Source organism: Sarcophilus harrisii, chromosome 2 (assembly GCF_902635505.1).
Source record: "Sarcophilus harrisii chromosome 2, mSarHar1.11, whole genome shotgun sequence".
Lineage (NCBI taxonomy): Eukaryota > Metazoa > Chordata > Mammalia > Dasyuromorphia > Dasyuridae > Sarcophilus > Sarcophilus harrisii.
In genome coordinates this window covers 140,510,585-140,530,976 of record NC_045427.1, presented here as the reverse complement: position 1 = coordinate 140,530,976, position 20,392 = coordinate 140,510,585, and the positions used below count along the sequence as shown (strand labels likewise).

The 20,392-nt window shown below is 38.8% G+C and overlaps 1 protein-coding gene across 3 annotated transcripts in view; it reads left to right on the top strand.

The window, feature by feature from the left end:
- Window positions 1–15,320, top strand: part of KCNIP3 (potassium voltage-gated channel interacting protein 3) — a 154,081-nt gene extending 138,761 nt beyond the window's left edge. For all 3 annotated transcript variants that reach the window (XM_031950957.1, XM_023494812.2, XM_003758105.2), the window contains 4 exons: window positions 9,532–9,639; window positions 12,021–12,125; window positions 13,707–13,769; window positions 15,119–15,320. In XM_031950957.1, the coding sequence (XP_031806817.1) occupies window positions 9,532–9,639; window positions 12,021–12,125; window positions 13,707–13,769; window positions 15,119–15,166 (324 nt within the window). In that variant the 3' untranslated portion in view covers window positions 15,167–15,320. The remainder of the gene's footprint in view (window positions 1–9,531; window positions 9,640–12,020; window positions 12,126–13,706; window positions 13,770–15,118) is intronic.
- The last annotated feature ends 5,072 nt before the right edge of the window (window positions 15,321–20,392 follow it).

Sequence of the window (20,392 nt, the reverse complement as noted above, 5' to 3'; positions counted from 1 at the left end):
TGATTATATTAAAATTTTCATTTGAAGAATTTATTGGCTATGGCTTGAATCATACTGCTTGACTGTAATTCTCTGAATCTCTGCCCATGTAACTCACTAAGATGACAAATTACAAAGAAAGTTCTGATTTTCCATAATGAAGGGAATTTCTCACTCAGAGCTCCCTGCACCAAAGAAACCAAATGTTTGGTTAAAAATACTAATGTTTTTCTAGAAACTAGAAGCTCAAGAAGTTTGTAAGCCTCTGGTATACCAGACACTTAATTGGATGTTAGTGGAGAGAAGGGTATCCCAGCTAGTGATAACAATGGATCTATTAAATCAGACCATTCTAGGGCTGAGAAGTACTTAGAGGTCATGTCTCCCACCTGTCAATGCCTACATCTATACTGATCTGAAGCAAATTCTTCTTCATCTACAAAAGGCTCAAATTGTGTTTTTATTGTTTAAAATAATAAACTTTTTTTAAAAGCCCTAAATTTTTTCCTTTCATCTCCTTGTTTCACCTTCCTTCCAAAAATTCCTCCTTTATCTTTGCTTCCTGAGCTGAGGCTGATTAGGAAGAGCAGCTTAAGGCAGAGAATCTAAATATTTCACACAATATAGGTTGGTTGACAAACACTGATTTTATCCATCTGCTTGCCTCTGGGTAGTATCTGTCTAAGCTTTTTAAAAGTACACCGTTATCTTTCTATAGATAGCCACAGTCTATCTGTCTCTGACTCCATCTGTCTCTGCTTCTCTCTCTCTCTTTCTGTCTCTGTCTCTGTGATTTAATGCAGGGTGGTCAGCAAACTTTGAGTAGTGGAATCAGATCTTCATATCCCCTCCCACTATTGTTTCTGTATATCCTAAATTAATAATGTTATACACACACACACACACACACACACATATAAAATAAAGTTTTGTTTGTAAATGTAAAATAATGTAAAACCCATTCTTAGCTGGCAGAGCGCTATAAAAACAGACACAATGTAGTGCATTTAGCTGAAACTGTAGTTTGCTAATCCTTGATTTATTGTATAGAGGGCTGGCCTCAAAGCCAAAAATATCTGGGTTCAAGTCCTGCCTCTGAGACATATTGATTGTGTGACCCCCAGGCAAATCACTTAATTTCATTGCCTGAGGAATGTCTCAGAGACTTAATTTTCATAGATGGCAATGACCTGCTTTGATGACCTTCTTCATTTTTCTAGTTGTTCAGTTGTTACAATGGTGTCCCCCATTTGGGGTTCTCTTGGCAAAGATACTGTAATAGTTTTCTATTTCCTTCTCCAGATCATTTTTACAGATGAGGAAAACTGAGGTAAATAGGATTAAGTGACTTGTCCAGGTTTACACTCTCTGAGGCAGATTTGAACTCGGGTCTCTCTGACTCTAGGCCCAATCCTCTATCGATTGTGACACCTAGCTTCCCTTCATTGGGAGTTTCCTATCCAGTGACATCATAGTCCCCATCCTGTCTATCTCCAAAAGTATTACATCTCCTCCCAGTAACTGGCCACTAGGAAGATACGATCTTGCAGATTGTAGAGATGGGCTAGGAAAATCTTTTCATATTATAGCATGAGAAACTGAGGCCTTTTGTTTTTATATCACCATCATTGCTAGATATTCCCTTTCCTATTGGCCCCTTATGAGAAGAAAAGAATTAAGGAAAAATTATGTCAGAGAGTTTTCAAAACTCTACATTCTTAGCCACTCATCTTTCAGGAATCAAAGGATCATATATTTAGAGTTGGAAGGAGTATCAAAGGTTGTCTAAACCTAACCAGGGTTATGCCAGAACTGCCTGAAACCTGCTCACTGGAGCAGATTATTAAATTTTCAGTATGAGCATTTACATCTTGAAATTTCACAAATACTACAAAACAGGGCTTAATTTATTGTTTTTATTGATTATATATGCCTAAGAAAGTGATCGAGAAAATGCTAATAATGAACATAAAACTTTGTTTTTGTCTTTATGTTGTATGTAAATTTTTTTTTTGGGGGGGGGAGATCCAGTTGTTAAACATTTACTAGAATACTCCTGAATCTAAATCTCTCATTTTGATGAAACAGAGCTGGACAGGTTAAGTATCTTTCCTAGGGTAACATCGTTGGAAAATAAATATTGACTCAGGTCCTCTGACTTCAAATTCTCTTTTAACTGGGCCAACATTGGTTATTTGTTTCTTCTAAATGTGCTTTTATTTTATATTACTATCATCCTTATACATATTTACCTGTTGCTATTTATTTATCAATTCATACAAGTCTTTCAGAGGGAACAAGGTGGTTCAGTGGATAGAATGAAGGGCCTGCAGTAAGAGAGACCTGAGTTCAAATACTGCCTCAGATATTTATTAGCTGTGTGAGATGGAGCAAAGCATTTAATACTACTTGCCTCAGTTCCACATCTGCAAATGAGTTGAAGAAGGAAATGCAAACTACTCCCAATATTTTTGCCAAGAAAACCCCAAATAGGGTCACAAAGATCCAGACACAATTGAAAAGCAATTAAACTGGATATGTCTTCCTAGGTTTCCCTGAATTCCTCATCTTTGTTATTTCTTATGGTACAATAACATTTGTTGTAATCATGTACCAGGTTATTCAGTCATTCTCCAATTTATAGGTCTCTGCTTTGATACTTTTTCTTTGATACTGCATAAAAGTTTTAGCATTTTTACAAAAAAGAAGAGTTTTGATGATGAAAGGAAACACGACTTTTTTTTTACACTAATTATTACTTTTTTCCCCCTCAATAGTAATTTATTTTTCCAAATACAGGTGAAGTTAGTTTTCAACATTCATTTTTGAAAGACTTAGTGTTCCAAATTTTTCTCCCTCCCTTCCTTACCTCCCCTTCCCTAAAACAACAAGCAATCTGATATAGGTTAAATATGTTCAATCCTTTTAAATATATTTGTCAGATTGTAAAGAAAAATCAGACCAAATGCCAGTCATTTATTAAAAAGGGGGCAATGTGGTATAGTAGATAGAGGGTTCCCCTCAAAGTCAGAAAGACCCAGATTGAGTCTTGATCTCCAATACATACTGTTGAGTCTTGATCTCTGATATGTACTCCTTAGCAGATTCTGGAAAAGCCATTCACTTCACCTGAGCAACCCTGAGGCTATAGGTACAAAGAAGGTACCAAGTTGCATCTATAGAGTTTCTTGCAAGTGGAAGCAGGCTGGTGCTAAAAAGCCTACTATACTACTTTTCTTCTAGCCCCGACTGTCTACTCTCACAGAAAATGTAGACAGCTTTTTTCTAGGATTGTGGCTGAGGGTGAAAGATAATATGTTGAGGAGATGACAGAGTCTAGTGAAGATTTTCAAGGATGGTGAGCATAATTGGAAGTTAGAATGGAATAGGGTAATAGGTAATAGTTCCTTGGACATAGGGGATCACTATGCTGAGGCTCCAGATTACTTTTTATTCATGATCTAAGGAAGGAAAGAAGGAAAAAGGCATTTGATAAGCACTTACTAGGTGTCAGGCACTATGCTGAGTGCTTTATAGGTATCTCATTTGAGACTCACAAAAACCCTAAGAGGGAGATATTATGGTTCCCATCTTATACCTGAGGACACTTAAACAAACAGATTAAATGACTTATCCCCAGTTCCACAGCTAGTAAGTATTTGAAGGGGGATTTGAACTTGGATCTATCCACACTGCTACTTAACTGCTCTTAATGTATTACTCTCCTTTCAACCACCATATTTGCATTTTAAAGGAAATGTGGAGAGGACTAATTCAAACTAATTAAGGACTAATTCTTAAACCGAAGAAATGAATTGTTCATGGTGAAATTTTAGGTACCAGTTGATATTTGAGTGTATCTGAGCCCTTTAGATCACATCACTGTCTAAGTAAGACTGTTCTAGATTATGGATTACACACGAGCATTGTGTTCAAAGGGTCATCTGACTTGGGGACCTGTGGCATGCAGCCCAACTTCTGAGTCCTGCCAGGAAATAGAAGCCCATCCTTAGGAGAGAGCACGGAATTGCTCTGCTTGGGGCTCCCATCTCTGGCCAGTTATGGAGGTCTGTTTCAAATAGGCCCCTGGTTTGGTGGATTCCGGGTCTCTAAAAATAGTCACAGCTGAAAGCTCAGACATCACAGAGAAGAAAACCTCACTGAGAGTCTCGGGATCGATACTGCCTCAGACTCAGCTTTCTGAGGTTCAAGGGCAGCTAACGGGAAGAAGGAAAAGCAAGCATGTTTGACTTGACAAACCTCTGGATTAGTGGCAGTGTTAATAATAGCAATATCAATAATGCTGTAAAAACATTTTTTTTTTTAGTACTACCAGCCAGCTCCAGGCATTCTGGAGATACTATCACATTTTCATCTAGTAACATTGGTAAAGTAGAGGAATGAACCCTGTATTATCCTGGGAATCAGGAGACCTAGAACTTGTTTGGAGATTTCATAGTGGAGTCATTTGCTCTCTCTGTTAAAATTTTACACATGCATACATATATACACATATATGTGTATAAATAAGTGTGTGTATGTGTATGTACATATATGGGAAGTAGAAATAACACCGATTTAATTGGTATAGAGCACTCCCACACTAGGAAATTCCCCTTACCCATGTAGGATAACACATTCTCTGCAACTTGTAAGCTTATACAGATGCCTAGAATAGGTCAAAGGCAGCCAGGTGACACAGTGGATAGAGTTTTGGATTGGAGTCAGAAAGATCTGAGTTCAAATCCAGCTATGTGACCCTGAGCAAATCACTTTACCCTGTTTGCCTCAGTTTCCCTATCTGTAAAATGAGCTGAAGAAGGCAATGGAAAAGTACTCCAGTATCTTTGCCAAGAAAACCCCAGATTGAGTCATGAAGAATCGAATACAATTGAAAAGTAACTGAATAACAGAATGTAACGAAGGCAGACATGTATTAAACAGCAAGTGATATATGGTGGGAAGAATTTATTCAGGGTCATACAGCCAGTATATCACAGATGAGGAATGCAAATCCAGGTCTTCTTGGCTCACTACATCAGCCTGCCTCTCAGGCAGTGTGTATAATAGATAGATACAGTAGAGAAACAGTATGGCAAAATAGACAGCTAACCGTAGAGGATTTGGGTTAAAGTCCTATGTCTGACACATTACTTAAATCATCATTGCCTCAGACAATCTAAGATCATAAATAAATAAATTGCAGAGAAAGTGGTGACTTGCATTGGTCTGCATTTTCCGATTGGGATTTCATCCTATTGTAATCACAGAACTCTTTGTCTGTCTGTCTCTCTTTTTTTTCTCTCTCCCCTTCCCCCAACATACATACATTCTAACTTCCTGAAACAACCTATTTAATTCCATTTATTGTATTTAATCTATAATTTCTTTTGTATTGGGGTATGATGCTTTAAGAAGCCAAGCTATAAAAATGATAGACTTTGCCATTGGGGAGGAGTTCTGAATAAATGAGTTAGAAATAGCTAGAGGCAGGTGTATTTATATTCCTTCAGTGCAGCAGGAGGATCCAGTTGAGATTGGATAAATTACATTTGTAGTAAACTCAATTGCCTAATTGCTTGATTCCTTTTCTTCTCTGCACCAACAATGAAAAGAAGACTTTTAGTAACAAATGAACATATAGGAATGGAGAAGGAGGCAGACAGTAAGAGTAATCCAGCATTGGCGTTTGGCCAGACAGGACTGGCAATAGAACAAGGTGGTAAGGGATTCAAGGATAACCAATACTGAAGAGAGTTGGAAGTAAGGCTAGGGAAGGGGTGATGGAATGGGAGAACAGAGATGAGTAAAAGGACTGGGAATCAGGATGGGCTTAAGGAATAGATTTAGGAGGAATGAAGCAGAGAGATAGTAGGATAGGATATTGTGACTGGATAGAGCATTTTCAGAATTTTGGATCATGGAGCAATAGAAAGATTCTTGTGTGACTAAGATGAAGTGAAGATGATGGTAATGGCAGTCAAAACTGAGCATATCAAGGGGGCATCAATATATATGTTGTAGTTCCAATATGAGGACAGAGGGAGTAGAATGAAAAAAGAACTAGATTCTGAACTCCTGGAAAAAAGAAATGTAAAAGTAAAAGTAAAAACTTTTAAACTGAACTAGGTGATAAAGCTGAATGGAGTAAAGCTAAAAGAAGAGAAGCAGGTGAATAATAAGGACAATTCAGAAAATGAGGGTGTGGTATATATGTATCCCTTCTGTCACATTGCTTCTAAAAAAGGCACTGTGGTGCTCTTAGAGATTGATCAGGCATTGAAAATATCAAAGTCTTCCACTTCATCATCAGTAATCTTGATTTTTGTCTTGCTGTTGGACTTGAATGATTCTGGAAGAGAAAGGGAGGCTGATGGCTTTTTTGCAACTCTGTCCCCATTTAAATCCAATTAACATATTGCTAGAAACAGAAGGAAAAAAAATCATCCTTTCTAAAGGAGAAAGCCAGAGTTGTAGTGTCTCCTGGGGAGAGCCAGGTTTCTGTTTGTACATGATGTAAGAATGTGTTGTGCATATATTTTTACCATGTTTCACATATATTGGATTACTTGCCATCGAGGGAAAGGGATGGAAATTGGAAGACAAGGTTTTGCAAGAGTTAATGTTGAAAAATTATACATACAAGTGTTTTGAAAATAAAAAAGCTTTAATAAAGAAAAAGAATGCTTAGTGAACATCTTGAAAAGGGGGGAAAAGAATGTGTTGTGAAGATTACAGGGAAGCTTGATTAATAGTATCATGAACTTTCTAGGGAGTGCAATGGAATGGGTGGGTAGTAAATTATATGGAGACAAGTCTAAGGTAGATAGGAATAGAAGTATGGGAAGAGGTGTTTTAACTCAGAAGACAGTGATTCTGAAGTATAGTGATAAGGGGAATGGGAGTTAGTAATTTGCCTATCTTAGAATGGGAAGCAACTAGTTGATAGGAGCCATTGTCTCTGATTCACAAAGGGGGAGTATCTGTTTTAAGTTTTGGAATATGCTAGTGACTGAGAAGTAGGTAATTGGGTCCTCAAATGGCAGAAATGTACTCATACTCTGTATCCATCCCAGAGCCTCATTTCAAGAAAGCACCACTTCAAGATGGTACCTCAAGCATGAGGTACTCATAGGAGAAAACCCTGTGTATGACATAAGACCCCACCTACCAAATGTCTTATTCCCTGAAATGAAGGTCTAGACTTTAGATATACTGAGGTCTGAATCTGAAATGGCTTAGAACAGACCAGCAGTTGCTCTGAATTCCCAAAGGTTTAGATTTTCCTAGAGCACTTTATATGCATTTTTTTATTTTTATCACATTGTCCCTTCCATTATGATTTTCTATGTATGTGTTAAATAGCCTTTGTTTAGTGGTACATTGTACACAGTGAATGCTTCGTAAATGTTGAATTTAATTTATGTTGGGAAGGCCTACTTTCCCAAGAAGTTTTATCTAGGGAGAAGAAATGGAAAGCAACTCAGCTATTATAATTCAGATGGGTGATGCTAGTCCAGACCTGACAATCACTCTTATTGCCTGGTGCTCCATGTGTGGGCACATCAGAGCAGTAGTAGTCAGTGTGGAATAGTAATAGCCCTTTTGGATATGTTACTGATAAATAATTAATCAATAAGCATTTATTAAGTGGCTAATCATAGCAATATTTATAATTAACATTTATATAGCACCTACTATGTGCTGTCTTCTGGTGTGTTTCTCTTTAATGCATTCCCTACCTACATGGACTAGGGAATTTCAGAGAGAAGCAAAATTGGTATTAGGAGCTCCTGTTATAAGTATAGTCCTTACTTCACTTGTGAAGGAATTAAAAAATTAAGGAACATTTTACTAGCTATACTTTTAAAAATTATTGATATCTTTTGTTTTAATTCTTCTAAATTTTCCATTGTATATTCTTTGCCTCATGTCTTCCCAGAAAGCCATTTCCTTTAACAAATGAATTTTTTAAAAGAAGAAACAAAAATAGTTTAACAAAACTAATCAACATATTGAAAAACTCTTGATTATATATCATGATTCACACACATAGTGCCTCAACTCTGCAAAGAAGCAGAGAGGAATGTTTTCTAACATTCTTTTTGAGTCAAGTTAGATCATTATTATGATTTCATGGCACTCCGTTTCATTTGTTTTGGTGGTGATGGTATTCTTTCTTTTTACATTGTTGTAGTTTTGTGTATATTGATTCCTTTACATCAGTTCATGTAAGTCCTTCCATGCTTTTCTGTATTCATCATAGTCATGATTTCCTAAAGTGAAGTAATGTTTTATTAACATTTATATATCACAATTTGTTTACCTGGTTTCCAAATTGATGGATGCTGACTTTGTTTCCAGTTCTTTACCACCACAAAAGAATATTGCTGCTACAAATATTTTGGTGGTTAGGGGGTCTTTTTTGTCAGTGACTTCTTTAGGACATATACTTAACATTGCCTTCTCTGGATCAAAGGCTAGAGGTATGTAAGTCAATTCTTTGCATAATTCTAGATTGATTTCCAGAGTGGCTGAGCTAATTTACAGCTTCATCAACAATGCATTAGTGTGCCTATCTTTCTATATGTTTTCTCTAGGATTTTCTATTCTTGGCTTTTGTTATTTTTGACAGTTTGCTATACATGTAATGAAACCTTAAGGTTTTTCATTTTCTTTAGAGCATTTTTTTACATGCTTTTATTGTTTCCAACTCTTCTTTTGAGTATTTTTTCAGACACTGATTACTTACCTTTTCCTAAAAGACTTGTGGTCTCTTATGTAGTTAGTTATCTTTATATCAAGGATATCAGATGCTTATTTAGAAATATTTCATACAAAAGGTTTTTCCTCCCAGTTCACTACCTTTCTTCTTATCCTGGTTGCATTGACTTTGTGCAGAAGCTTTTCATTTCACATAATCAAAATCATCTATTTTATCTTTTGCTCTATTCTTTTTTGATTTATAATGTCTTCTATCCCTCTTTGGCTTAGAATTCACCTCCCCTTCCCTTCAAAAAAAGCTCTGAAAGATTTGATTTGTTTCTCTTCTAATTTTTTTTTAGTATTCAGAATTAGTATGCAGATCATAAAAATGCTTGCTCAATAAATTAGCCCTGTTCATTAAAGCATGTCCTGTAAGATCTCTCCTCATCAAGCCATTGTTAGCTTAGTGCTAGTTATTATTTAGACCTGAAAATAATAAAAATTGTATTTATCCTTTTACATCCAAATTAGTCTAAATTTCCGAGTTGTGATGATGATTTTATTATTAGATAGAATTGAAAATTTGGGTTCAAGTCTTATCTTGAACACATTCTGGCTGTGTGACCCTGGGAAAGTTACCTTAACTCTCAGGATTCTAGACAACTCTCTAAAATAAGCAGTTTCGGAGAAGGTGCTGACTTACCTTGGTAGAAAGAATTTGTTCATCTGAGAATTCTCCATGTAATATCAGTGAAATCACAGAACCATTCTCTAGCCCCATATTATTGCCATCCCTTATTAACAAAATCCAGCTGCCTTCATCCCCATGTACTTTTTTTTGGACAGGATTTCGTGGTGGGGCTTTCAATTTTGCTTAGAGGAACAGTCCACGAGAAGTTGAAATGGGCCTTTAATCTCTATGATATTAACAAGGATGGATACATCACAAAAGAGGTACCAGTTTACAAGGGATAAAGAATGGGAGGTGGGGAATAGAGGGATTAAAAACATTTACATTGGTCAATAGAATGAGGGCAGGTGTAAAAATTCTGGACTGTGATTGGCCCAAATTCAAGGTGAGACAGGTGATTTCTTTTAAATGGCCATTTCTATTAAAGAAGGAGATTCTCTGCTTTAGAGTCTCAGTTTGATTGATTCTGAATCCCTGGCTTACTTTGGGTTCTTTTCTGGGATAAGACAGTAGGAGTTATGAATTATTTGGCTTTAGTTTTTAATTCCTTATTCAGTTTTCGTTGGATAAATTCCTATTCTGATGCCATTTTATAAAGATGATTTGGTGTTCTTCAAGGCTATGCCAGAAGAGGAGAAGATCTGATGGATTTTCCCAAACTTAAAGGCTGTGGTATTTGTCCTGTCAACCAAAGACCAGCCTATATCAAAATCCAAATCAGCTCATCTTTAAATTGGCTGCAGGATAGTGAATTTTTCAGCCCTAGCATCCCTTGGTGACAAACGGTATGGAAACAAAAAGTGCAGGATTTGGAATCAAAAACACCTGAGTTCAGATACTGCCTCTAACATTTAGTAATTCTGCCCTAAGTCACCTTAGGGCAAAGTCACTTAACCTCTCTCAACCTCAGTTTTCTTATCTGTTTAATGGAGGAAGGGGATTATATTAAAGAGCTTTTAAGGTCATCTTCTATGATCTCTTAACCACCTAAGAAGCTATAGAAGACTCACAATCAGTTTTGGTAGAGTGCCCACATCAGTCACAGATCCTTATATTATTGAAGTGGTGTTCTACTGAATACTATAGTGTAATGTGGTACAAGAAGTCCTGAATTTTGAGCCTTGGCTCTGATATATTAGCCATATGACCTTGGGCTTAATTTCTGTAAGCCTCAGTTTCCTTGAATTCAAAATGGGGATAAAAATACTGGCACTACACATTTCACAGGGCAATTGGGAGGCTCAAATTGTTGGGGTTCAAAGGAGACTCCAAAAGATTGGGATTACAGACTAGTGTCTCAAAAGAATTTGGAGGCTCTGACCCATTCTAAATCAAAGAGCAAAATTTATTATAATTGTAATGGCTATTACAGTGGGTTAAGTTCAAAAAAGGAGTTAACAAAGAAGCAGGAAGTTGAATTTATAGGAAAAAATTAGAGACCAGGTACTTCATGTCATTCATATGCTAATTTTATGGCTTATAGGTGTTTGAGGAGTGGTCTGGTATCACTTCATTATTGTCTCAGAAACTTTTATCACTGACCAAAACAGTATTATCTGACAGCCAGCTTTATTTGTGGAACTTCAGCACTCCCAAGACCAAGGGACTTTAGGATTACTACTACATCTCCTGTAGAAGTTAGGGGAAGAAATATGTCATTTTTAATTATATCACTCCCAAGACCAGGTAGCCTTAGGATTATTGCTACATCTCCCCTGGAAGCTGCACCCTTTCAAAACAAGTGGTCAAGAATCAAAAGCTTTATTATTATTATTACTTCTGTCAGGCACCTAACTTTGAGCATTTATTCATATATAAAGTAGATGGCAGATGATTCTTGATCTGAATTGAATTGAGCAGTCCCAGAGGTCAGTAGTTTTAAGTCTCTTGATCTTACAATCAGAAGGAATCTTATGGGTCATCCAGTTCAGCCCCTTCATTTTTCAGATGAATAAACTGAGATCCAGGAAGGTTAAGTGACTTAAGATTAAAAGTAGGAAATGGCAGAGTCAGTATTTGAAGCCAAGTCCTCTGACTTCAAATCCTTTTTTTTCTTCTCTGTTTTCCTGTATTTCATAAATGCAAAAGGCCCACCAAAATTCTGTCATTGCTTAGCTCCTCATTAGCACTTGGAACTCACTGCTGACTCCTAGCTTAGTGCTTGCAATTGCTTAATAATTTTCATAAAGGTTTCATAAAGGACACTGCTCTGAAGGGCTAAATCACGTGGAAGAGTTCTAGTATAAATGGATTATGAACCCAGAAAGAACATCAAAAATAGGACAAAGAAAAATAGGGCTCTCTTTCTTTTGTTTACTCCTAGTGAGACAGGATAGCCAAGTGTACTCCCTAGGTATAGGAGAACATAATAGAAGAGTAAATAGCAGGACTGATGAAAGGCTATTAATGACTGTCCCTTTGGAGGGGTTGTAACTTTGGTGAAAGCCCAAAGAACCCTTGCCATTGTCCCTTCTGTTGCAGAAAGTGTGGAATTCTGGAAGTGTGGAATCCTACCAGAAACCCTGGAACAATCCCTAATTGAAGGTCCCTTCTTAGCTCTCCAGACTTCCTATTCTCTCCTCCCCAATATATGAGAGTCCCCAGGATGCCCCAGACCTCACCATTATTCTTTTCCCCATCCTAGGAGATGCTGGCCATCATGAAATCCATTTATGACATGATGGGTCGTCACACTTACCCCATCCTGAGGGAAGAAGCCCCACTGGAGCACGTGGAAAGGTTCTTCCAGGTACGTCCCAGCTTCTGGGAAATGTGATGGAGCCAGAAATCAGAAAACTTGGAGAGGAGTGTGAGTCTCTCAGTGAAGGGGCCAAGTGTGTGATTTCTGTCCTGAAGGTAAGGACAGGTATACCCCAAGTCTATCACACTTGGAATGTTGTAGGGAGCTGCTACCTGCTGACATGGAGACTTCCCTTCCATTGTCTATCCCCCTTTGTCTTTCTTTGGTCCCCAGACTTTGGAAGTAACTTCATGAAAAGCAATGGGATGTTAAGGAAAAAAATGCTAGCCTGGGAGTCATAAGCTCTAGGATCCAATCCTGGCTCTACCATTAAATATCTGGGTGATCTTAAACAAGTCATTTTGATTGTCTTGGTCCTAGTCATTGAACTCTGAGTCTTGGATCAGATGATTCTAATGTCTATTTCAGCTCTAAAAAATGTATAAAACTTTAAAAATAGGAAATATTTTGAAAACTAACTTTCACATAAGAGCAGGAAGGGTGGTGAAAAGTAAGTTGAACCTTCCAAGTTGGAGATGGAGTGAGTCATAACTTAAGGGAATCCTGGGTTCTTATTTCAGTGAAGCTGTTGATTTGCTATAGAACCACAGGCTAGTTTGTTAACCTTTGTGGGGCTCAGATCTCTCAAATGGAAAATAAGGGTAATAAAACCTGCTTTGACTATTTCAGATTACTGCTCTGAAAGGTAAAGTTAAATAAGAAATATGAGAGCACTTTATAGAATACAAAATGTGAGTCATTATTCTTATTACCTAGAATTGGTCCTGAGAAAGAGAGGCTGAAGAGCAGGAAAAACTGGGGGTGAGGGCAGGCGGTAAGTGGGAGACAGACCAGAGGATAGAAAAGTGAAGAGAGGAGGCATTATTGAATACTTTAAATTGGGATGGGAAGAAAGTGCTGGGGAGAGTGGCCCAGGAAAGCCAGGGTCTCCAGAGTTTGCAACCTGAGAAAAGGATAATATCTTTTAAAATTAGCAATATGGTATTTAGTACCTCTTTGAAAAATGTGAAATCAATTACAATAGGAAGGATTTAGGCCTGAGGATGTTCTTCAGATAGACTTAAATGAATACCTAATAGAATGCTCTCATATTGTAGGCTCTTAATAATATTGGGAGGGGGAAGGGAGGGAGAGGGAAAAAGGTAGAGAGAGGGAGAGAGGGGAAGAGAGAGGAAGGGAAAGAGGGAGTGAGGGAGACATAGAGACAGATTCAGACAGAGACAGACAAAGAGACAGAGATGAAGACAAAAACAGGGAGACAGAAGGAGGCAGGAGGGGAAGTAGGGAGGGAAGGAAAGTAAAGGGGGGAGGGAGGAAGGGAAGGAACACTGAGACAGAGAGAGAGGGGAGGGGAGGGGAGGGAAAGGGAAGAAAGAAGGAAGGAAGGAAGGAAGGAAGGAAGGAAGGAAGGAAGGAAGGAAGGAAGGAAGGAAGGAAGGAAAGAAACAAGGAAGCAAGGAAACAAGGAAGCAAGGAAAGACTTGACTAAATTTCCTTAGTTTAAGGAATGATTGGAAGATTGCTCCTGGATTTGACTTATTTCTCAAGACAGATATGCATGTGTTTCAGAAAATGGACAGGAATCAAGATGGAGTGGTAACCATCGAAGAATTCTTAGAGACTTGTCAAAAGGTAAGCTTCCTTCCCCCTTTAGCCTAGACAGAAGCACAGCAAGAAGCTAGATTCTACTTGCTTAGAAATTCCCCCTTTGGGGAATACAGGGAAATAGGAGTATTTTGGAGATTTCTCTTTTCTTCCCCACCCCTATCTTTCTATTGAGAAGTTTTCAGGGCACCTTTTTTAGTCCTCAGAAAGCCTCTATTCTGTCTCTTCTCCGTCCAAGATACATTAATAAGCAGTTCTTAGGTAAGGAAATGACCTAGGAATGTTGTGATTCACTTAGAACTTCAATAGTTTAGATATGGATCCATTCCTAGCCCTTCATCTAGCTCTAGTTCATCCCATTTGGAGTGATTTTCTGGGATTATTTAGAGAGTCTTGCAAGTTTGACATTCCTTCCTGGCCCATTGCTATTTCCCCTGCCCCTGCCTCTGCACCAAAGAAAGTTTTGATATCACAGAATCTTCCAATTCCTCTATGCAATCTCAGGCAAAGAAAAGATTTGTATATAGGATCAGACACAGTTACTTTGGAAGTGGTTTATTCACGGTTTATTCATGACTATGACCCTTGGGATATTGGACAGATCTTTGGAGAAAAGGTCACCAGATGTGTGATTGAGATGGAATATTGTTGTTCTGTGGGAAAAGAAGAGCAGGATACTCTCAGAAAAACCTGAAAAGTCCTCCATGAACTCAAGAAAAGTGAAATGTACTGTGTACAAAGTAATAGCAATGTTGTGGAATGATCAGCTGTGAATGACTTTGCTATTCTCAACAATATAATGATCCAAGACCACTCTGAAGGACTTATGATGAAAAATACTATTTAAACCCAGAGAAAGAACTGATTGTATCTGAATACTGAATGAAGTATACTTTTTTTTTTCTTGAGGATTTGTTTTGAGGAGGAAAGAGTTGTTTTTCACAATATGACTTAGAGAAATGTTTTATATAACTTCACATGTTCCTTCTTAATGGGGAAGGGAGAGAAAGAGAATCTGGGACTCAAAGTTTTAAAAACAAATATAAAAAATTATTTTACATCTAAGTGGGGGAAATAAAAATATTAAATCTTAAAAAGGTGGAGAGAGCACCAGAAATCTCTCTCTATATCAATATCAACTGGCCTCAAAACCCGTTCTATGCAGGGAGCCCCTCCCCTCCTCACATGACCTAATAAACTCTAAACTCCATTTAATCTACATTTTCTTATGATGAAATTGATTTATGTTAAATTACCTAATCACTGTTATCATTTCTATAACTATTCCTAAACTCTGTTTACAATGAATTCTACTGTCATATCAGATTTACTCCTAACAATGTCCCCTTTTTCCATTGTTTTCTTACTCCAAATAGGATGAAAACATCATGAGTTCCATGCAGTTATTTGAGAATGTGATCTAGAAGGAAGAGGCATTCATCTGCCACCTTTCCCAGCCTCTGCCTCAGAAGGCTACCTTCACACCAACAGGCACCACCATCACAAGAAGTTTTTTTTAAACTAATTTACAAAAAAAAAAGAAGAAAAAAAAACAACAAAACAACAAAAGTCTAAAAGTTTGCTACACACATACACAAGATTCCCCTAGGCTTGAAGAGGGAGAGAAAGAGACAGAAGGACAGAAAAGGGAGAGAGAGAGAGAGAGAGAGAGAGAGAGAGAGAGAGAGAGAGAGAAGGAAAGAAAGAAGGAAGGGAAGGAAGGAAGGAAGGAAGGAAGGAAGGAAGGAAGGAAGGAAGGAAGGAAGGAAGGAAGGAAGGAAGGAAAGGAAAGAAGGAAGGAAGGAAGGAAAAAAAGGGGAAAGGTAGGGGGGAGGATCTGGGCTGAGTATCACATGTACCAAAATCTCCTAAAAATAATACTAGGAGATATTATCTTATTGAGTAATGGAGTATCATCCATCCAGTACACTTTCCCAAGGGGAAATATGTCTGGGGGGGTTGAAACTTTCACATTTCAAAAAAGAATCTATAATCCTTTTTGCCACTGTAGAGAAGTATTCCCCAATTTTATCAGACAACTGGATTTTACCAGGAAAAGGGCTTAAATTCCCACAGAGGATAGCAGTCACTAGAGATATTTACCTCTTTCCCTGAGGCCATCAGTTTGTCTGCAACCCTAGAGGTCATGGGATTAAATACACACACTCCTTTTCCAGCCTTGCAGCTCTTGAGACACAATTGTCAACCCTGCATTAAGGGGTCAAAGCTATCCCTAGAGTTCTCTCCTCCTCTTCCTAATTAGGATGGATCATAGAGCTATTTGGAACCTTTGGAGGTTCACTTAATTCAACCCTTCTCCTTTTACAGGTGAGGAAACTTAAGTCCCAAAGTAGGCAGGTGATTTGACCAAGGACAAACTGCTAGTAAATAGCAGAGCCAGGATTCAAGTCTGAGGCTTCTTATTCCAAATCCATTGTATGTTTCCATTCCAGATCAGCCCTCAGGGTACATTATCCCCCTGTATGGAGAGGTGCCCGGCTTTTCCTCCATTTGGGGGCTTCATGGTTCCGAAGAGGGAAAGCATGAAGAAGGGAGCAGTAATCTGCTTCTCTGGGAGGTCTTCAGGAAGTTGAGGAGGGGCAGGGCAAATCTTGGTTGAAAAGGAAAGCTCACTGCATGCTTTTTTCCTGCCTTCTGGTAATTACTCATAACAGATTAAAAACACATAAGAAAATAGGAATTTCATAGTTGCTACGCTCTGGACAGGCAGAGGAGACCTGTGAGCCAGAAACCATGATGCTCCTGACAAAAGGATGAGGGATCCATCCAGCCCTGCAAGGAGAAGTGTCCTATCCACTCTATCACCCCAGGAAAGACCCATCCTTCCATACTCGGGGATTGGGGTCTACGATTGTCTTCTCTGGCAGAGAGAGGGAGGCTATGATAGGTGTAGGGATTGGTGTAGGGATTGGGTTGCTGGAAGGATGGGATCTCCTTCCCCAGGAATAAAGAAGCACATACCTGTAAGATTTAGAGAATTATCTGGCTAGCCAAATGTTAGTGCCCAAAGGAGACAGCTATGAGACCTTCAGTCCCCTCACCCTCACCTACAACAATGACTTAATTGGCCCTCTTCAAAAAGCACAAGCCTTAATTGCAGCCCCATAAGTGGGAACTTGGCCAACACCAAGAAGGCTGATTATTAGATACTCTCTTTTTCTAAGAGAAGACTGTCCCATTCTTTCCCTGGTGGTTTTTATTTAGTTTTTGTCCTGGTGCCCTCCTCTCCCTTGCCTTGCCCTGCCCCACCCCACTCCCAGCAACTGGGAGAAGTAAGAAGGAGAGTTCCTGGAATGAGTCCTGCATCTCAGAGAAATGGGAACTCAATTGCTTCCCCTCGTAGCACATTCCAAAGCACAAACTCCCTGTTCCTGAATGAGAGACAACCAGGCAGGTTCCACATTTATATTGACCTGGAGAGTCAGATTGGTCACCTACAGCTTTGGGGATGGCAGTGTGATTTAGAAAAAAAAAAAAAAATAGAGTTCAGGAGCACTGTTTGTCTGGAGATCATGTTGCCAGAAACCTTCAAGAGAAGTTATTCAAACAAACCCTTAATTCCTCCCTTTACCCCCAAAACATAAGAGGATTGGATATGGGTTTATATAGGCTATACACAACTCATTTAAATTCTCCACCTGGCTCTGTAAGTTTAAAGGTTGATTAATGCTATCTTAGTGTTAAATAATTTGGATTGCTGCGGGAATTACAGTCTATTGCTGAATGACCTCAAGGAAAACCAGCCAGTGTGATTTCTGATCAAGTACCCAATGGGAAGTGGAAGGATCATTCTCCCTAGGAAGAGGATCTTGGCTGGTGCCACAGGATACCAGAGCCAGCATCTGTGGAAGGATCATTCTCCCTAGGAAGAGGATCTTGGCTGGTGCCACAGGATACCAGAGCCAGCATCTGGTTTTTAGGAACAAGGGAGCACAATGAGGAATCAAAATTGCTTATGGTGTGAGGGACACAGGTACCACCCCCAAAGAACATTCCAACTGGATACATTCCATCACTGCACAGCTTCTCCTCCCCACTCAGGCCTCAGCCCCATCAGTTTGGAGCCCCCATGTCTTGCCAGTTCTCCCTGACTGCAGGGGGATTCCCATCCCTACTTCTTGTCCGCTGGACTCAGCCTGGCTCTGTGCTCACCACACCAAATTCAGGGCCATGGTGGTCCTGAGGGTTAGACAAGTAGTTTTGGTTCAAAGCACAGCCCTTCTAGGCCTCATACCTGATGTACGCTCAGGGGAAAGAGTATCCCAAAGGGGACTTCAGTAACTGAGCTCAGTTCAACCTCTTGTTACCTTTCTCACCAACACAAACCCAGGTTTTCCTGTCATTTCTCTAGGTCACATTAGTCCACATTCTGAGTCCTTCTCCCCCTCACCATAGTGGGGCTCTCTCAGTCATTCTCACACTCTGGGCGTTCTCTTCCCTTCATCAACCCCCCTTCTGCTCCTTTCTCTCTCTCTCTCTCTCTCTCTCTCTCTCTCTCTCTCTCTCTCTCTCTCTCTCTCTCGAGCCAATCTGTCTTCTAGGAGCCACAGCTTGCTGGGAATTCTTCAGCCCTGGTCCTTCTCCCCAGGGGCTCCCGCTGCTGAGTGAAAGACCCAGACCACAGATTTGCACAAGATGCTCCTTAGTGTGTGTGTGTGCGTGTGTGTGTGTGTGTGTGTGTGTGTGTGTAGTATAAGGCATGGCTGCATGTCTGATTGGCAGGAGCTTTGACTCTGGTGTCTCTACCTTCCTCACTTGCAGCCAGAGGAGACTATTCCTGTTCACAATACTTACTTGATATTCAGTCACTGTATATTTTAATAAAATAAACTTGGAAAAAAAGGAGAGAGAAATATCTGGTTTCTTAATGCTGAATCTGGACTTAGGAGCCAGAACTAGCTTTCTTTCTTTCTTTCTTTCTTTCTTTCTTTCTTTCTTTCTTTCTTTCTTTCTTTCTTTCTTTCTTTCTTTCTTTTTCTTTCTTTCTTTCTTCCTATTTATTTTTGCTGAGGCAATTGGGGGTTAAATGACTTGCCCAGGGTCACTATGCCAACGAGCTGCCCCCAGAACTAGCTTTTTAAAAAAGAAATAAATTTTTATTGTATCTTCTGTTTTTATATAACTGGACAATCAGGCCTTCATTGGCCTACTCCTACAGGTATAAGAGGGTGATGAAAAGGGTGGGAGAGTGCTGATCAATAAGGGCCTAGGCCTTATTGCCTGTGCAATATTCTTTGTGGGCACATATCATGCATATTTGCTCCCCAATACACTTCCGTATTCTACATTTCACAATGTTTTTCTTCCCTATTCTTTACCAGAGATCCATTCTTATAACAAAAAGTAAGGGAAAACTGAGAAAATTAATCAACATATTTAAAGAATCTGCCATTCTATGCAATATTCCATGTCCATAGGCCCCCATCTTTTGAAAGAAGTGGGGTGAAGTATCTCATATCTTTTCTGTGGGACCAAATTTGGTTATTATAATTTCACACCATTACAATTTCTGCTTTTGTTGTTTTTACTACTTTCATTTACATTGTTGTAGTTACGGTATCTGTTATTTTCCTGGTTCTGCCTACTTCACTTAACATCAATTCATATATTTTCCCAAGCTTCTCTTTGTAGGCATATTTATGGTGTTATTCAGCATAGTTACATTCCACTTAGGTATCACAATTTGTTTTTTCTTTTGCCAGTGGATGTGTCTCTGCTTTGTTTCCATAAAGAAGAGCTGACATAAATTATTTTTTAGAGGCAATCAGAGTTGTGATTTGCCTAGGATCACACAGCTAGTAAGTATCTGAGGTTGAATTTGTAGTTCAGGTCCTCCTAACTCCAGGGCCATTTGCTTTCTCCACTCTGCCACCTACCTGCCTCTCTGTGTAAGGGGCCTTTCTTTTTGCCCTTTACCTCTTTGGGGAATGTATCTAACAGTAGAATCTGGGTCAAAGAGTATGAAGAATTTAGTCATTTCCTTCACATAATTCCAAATTGATTTCTAGATTGGTTGGATCAATTCACATCTATATCAAAAGTGAATTCCTGGATCTGTCTTCCTATAACCCCTACAATATTGACTATTACCATCTTTGATAATCTTTACCAAATTGCTGGATTTATAGCAAAACCTCAGAATTGTTTTGATTTGGAAAGTTTTGTTTTTTTTTTTTTTCTTATCAAGGATTTGAAAATTCCTTTCACATGGTTGTTAATAATTTACAATTCTTTCTCTTTTTTGGAGGCAATTGGGGTTAAGTTATTCAGGATCACAGTAAGTGTCTGAGGCTGATCCTCAGACTTGGCCAGTGTTCTGTCCACTATGCCACCTAACTGCTCCGCAATCCTTTTTGAGAATTGTTTGATCATACCTTTTGATCATTTATCTTTTATTGTTGTTCAGTCATTTTTTCAGTTGTGTCCAACTCTTCTTGATCCCATTTGGAGTTTTCTTGGCAAAGATGCTGTGGTTTGCCATTTCCTTCTCCAGCTCATTTTATAGATGAGCAAATAGAGGCAGACAAGATAAGTGATTTACCAAAGTGTGTGGAATGGGTGCTAGACCCCCTTACACAAAATGACTACTCAGATGCATCTTCAGATACAAACAGGAAGCATTTATTGGA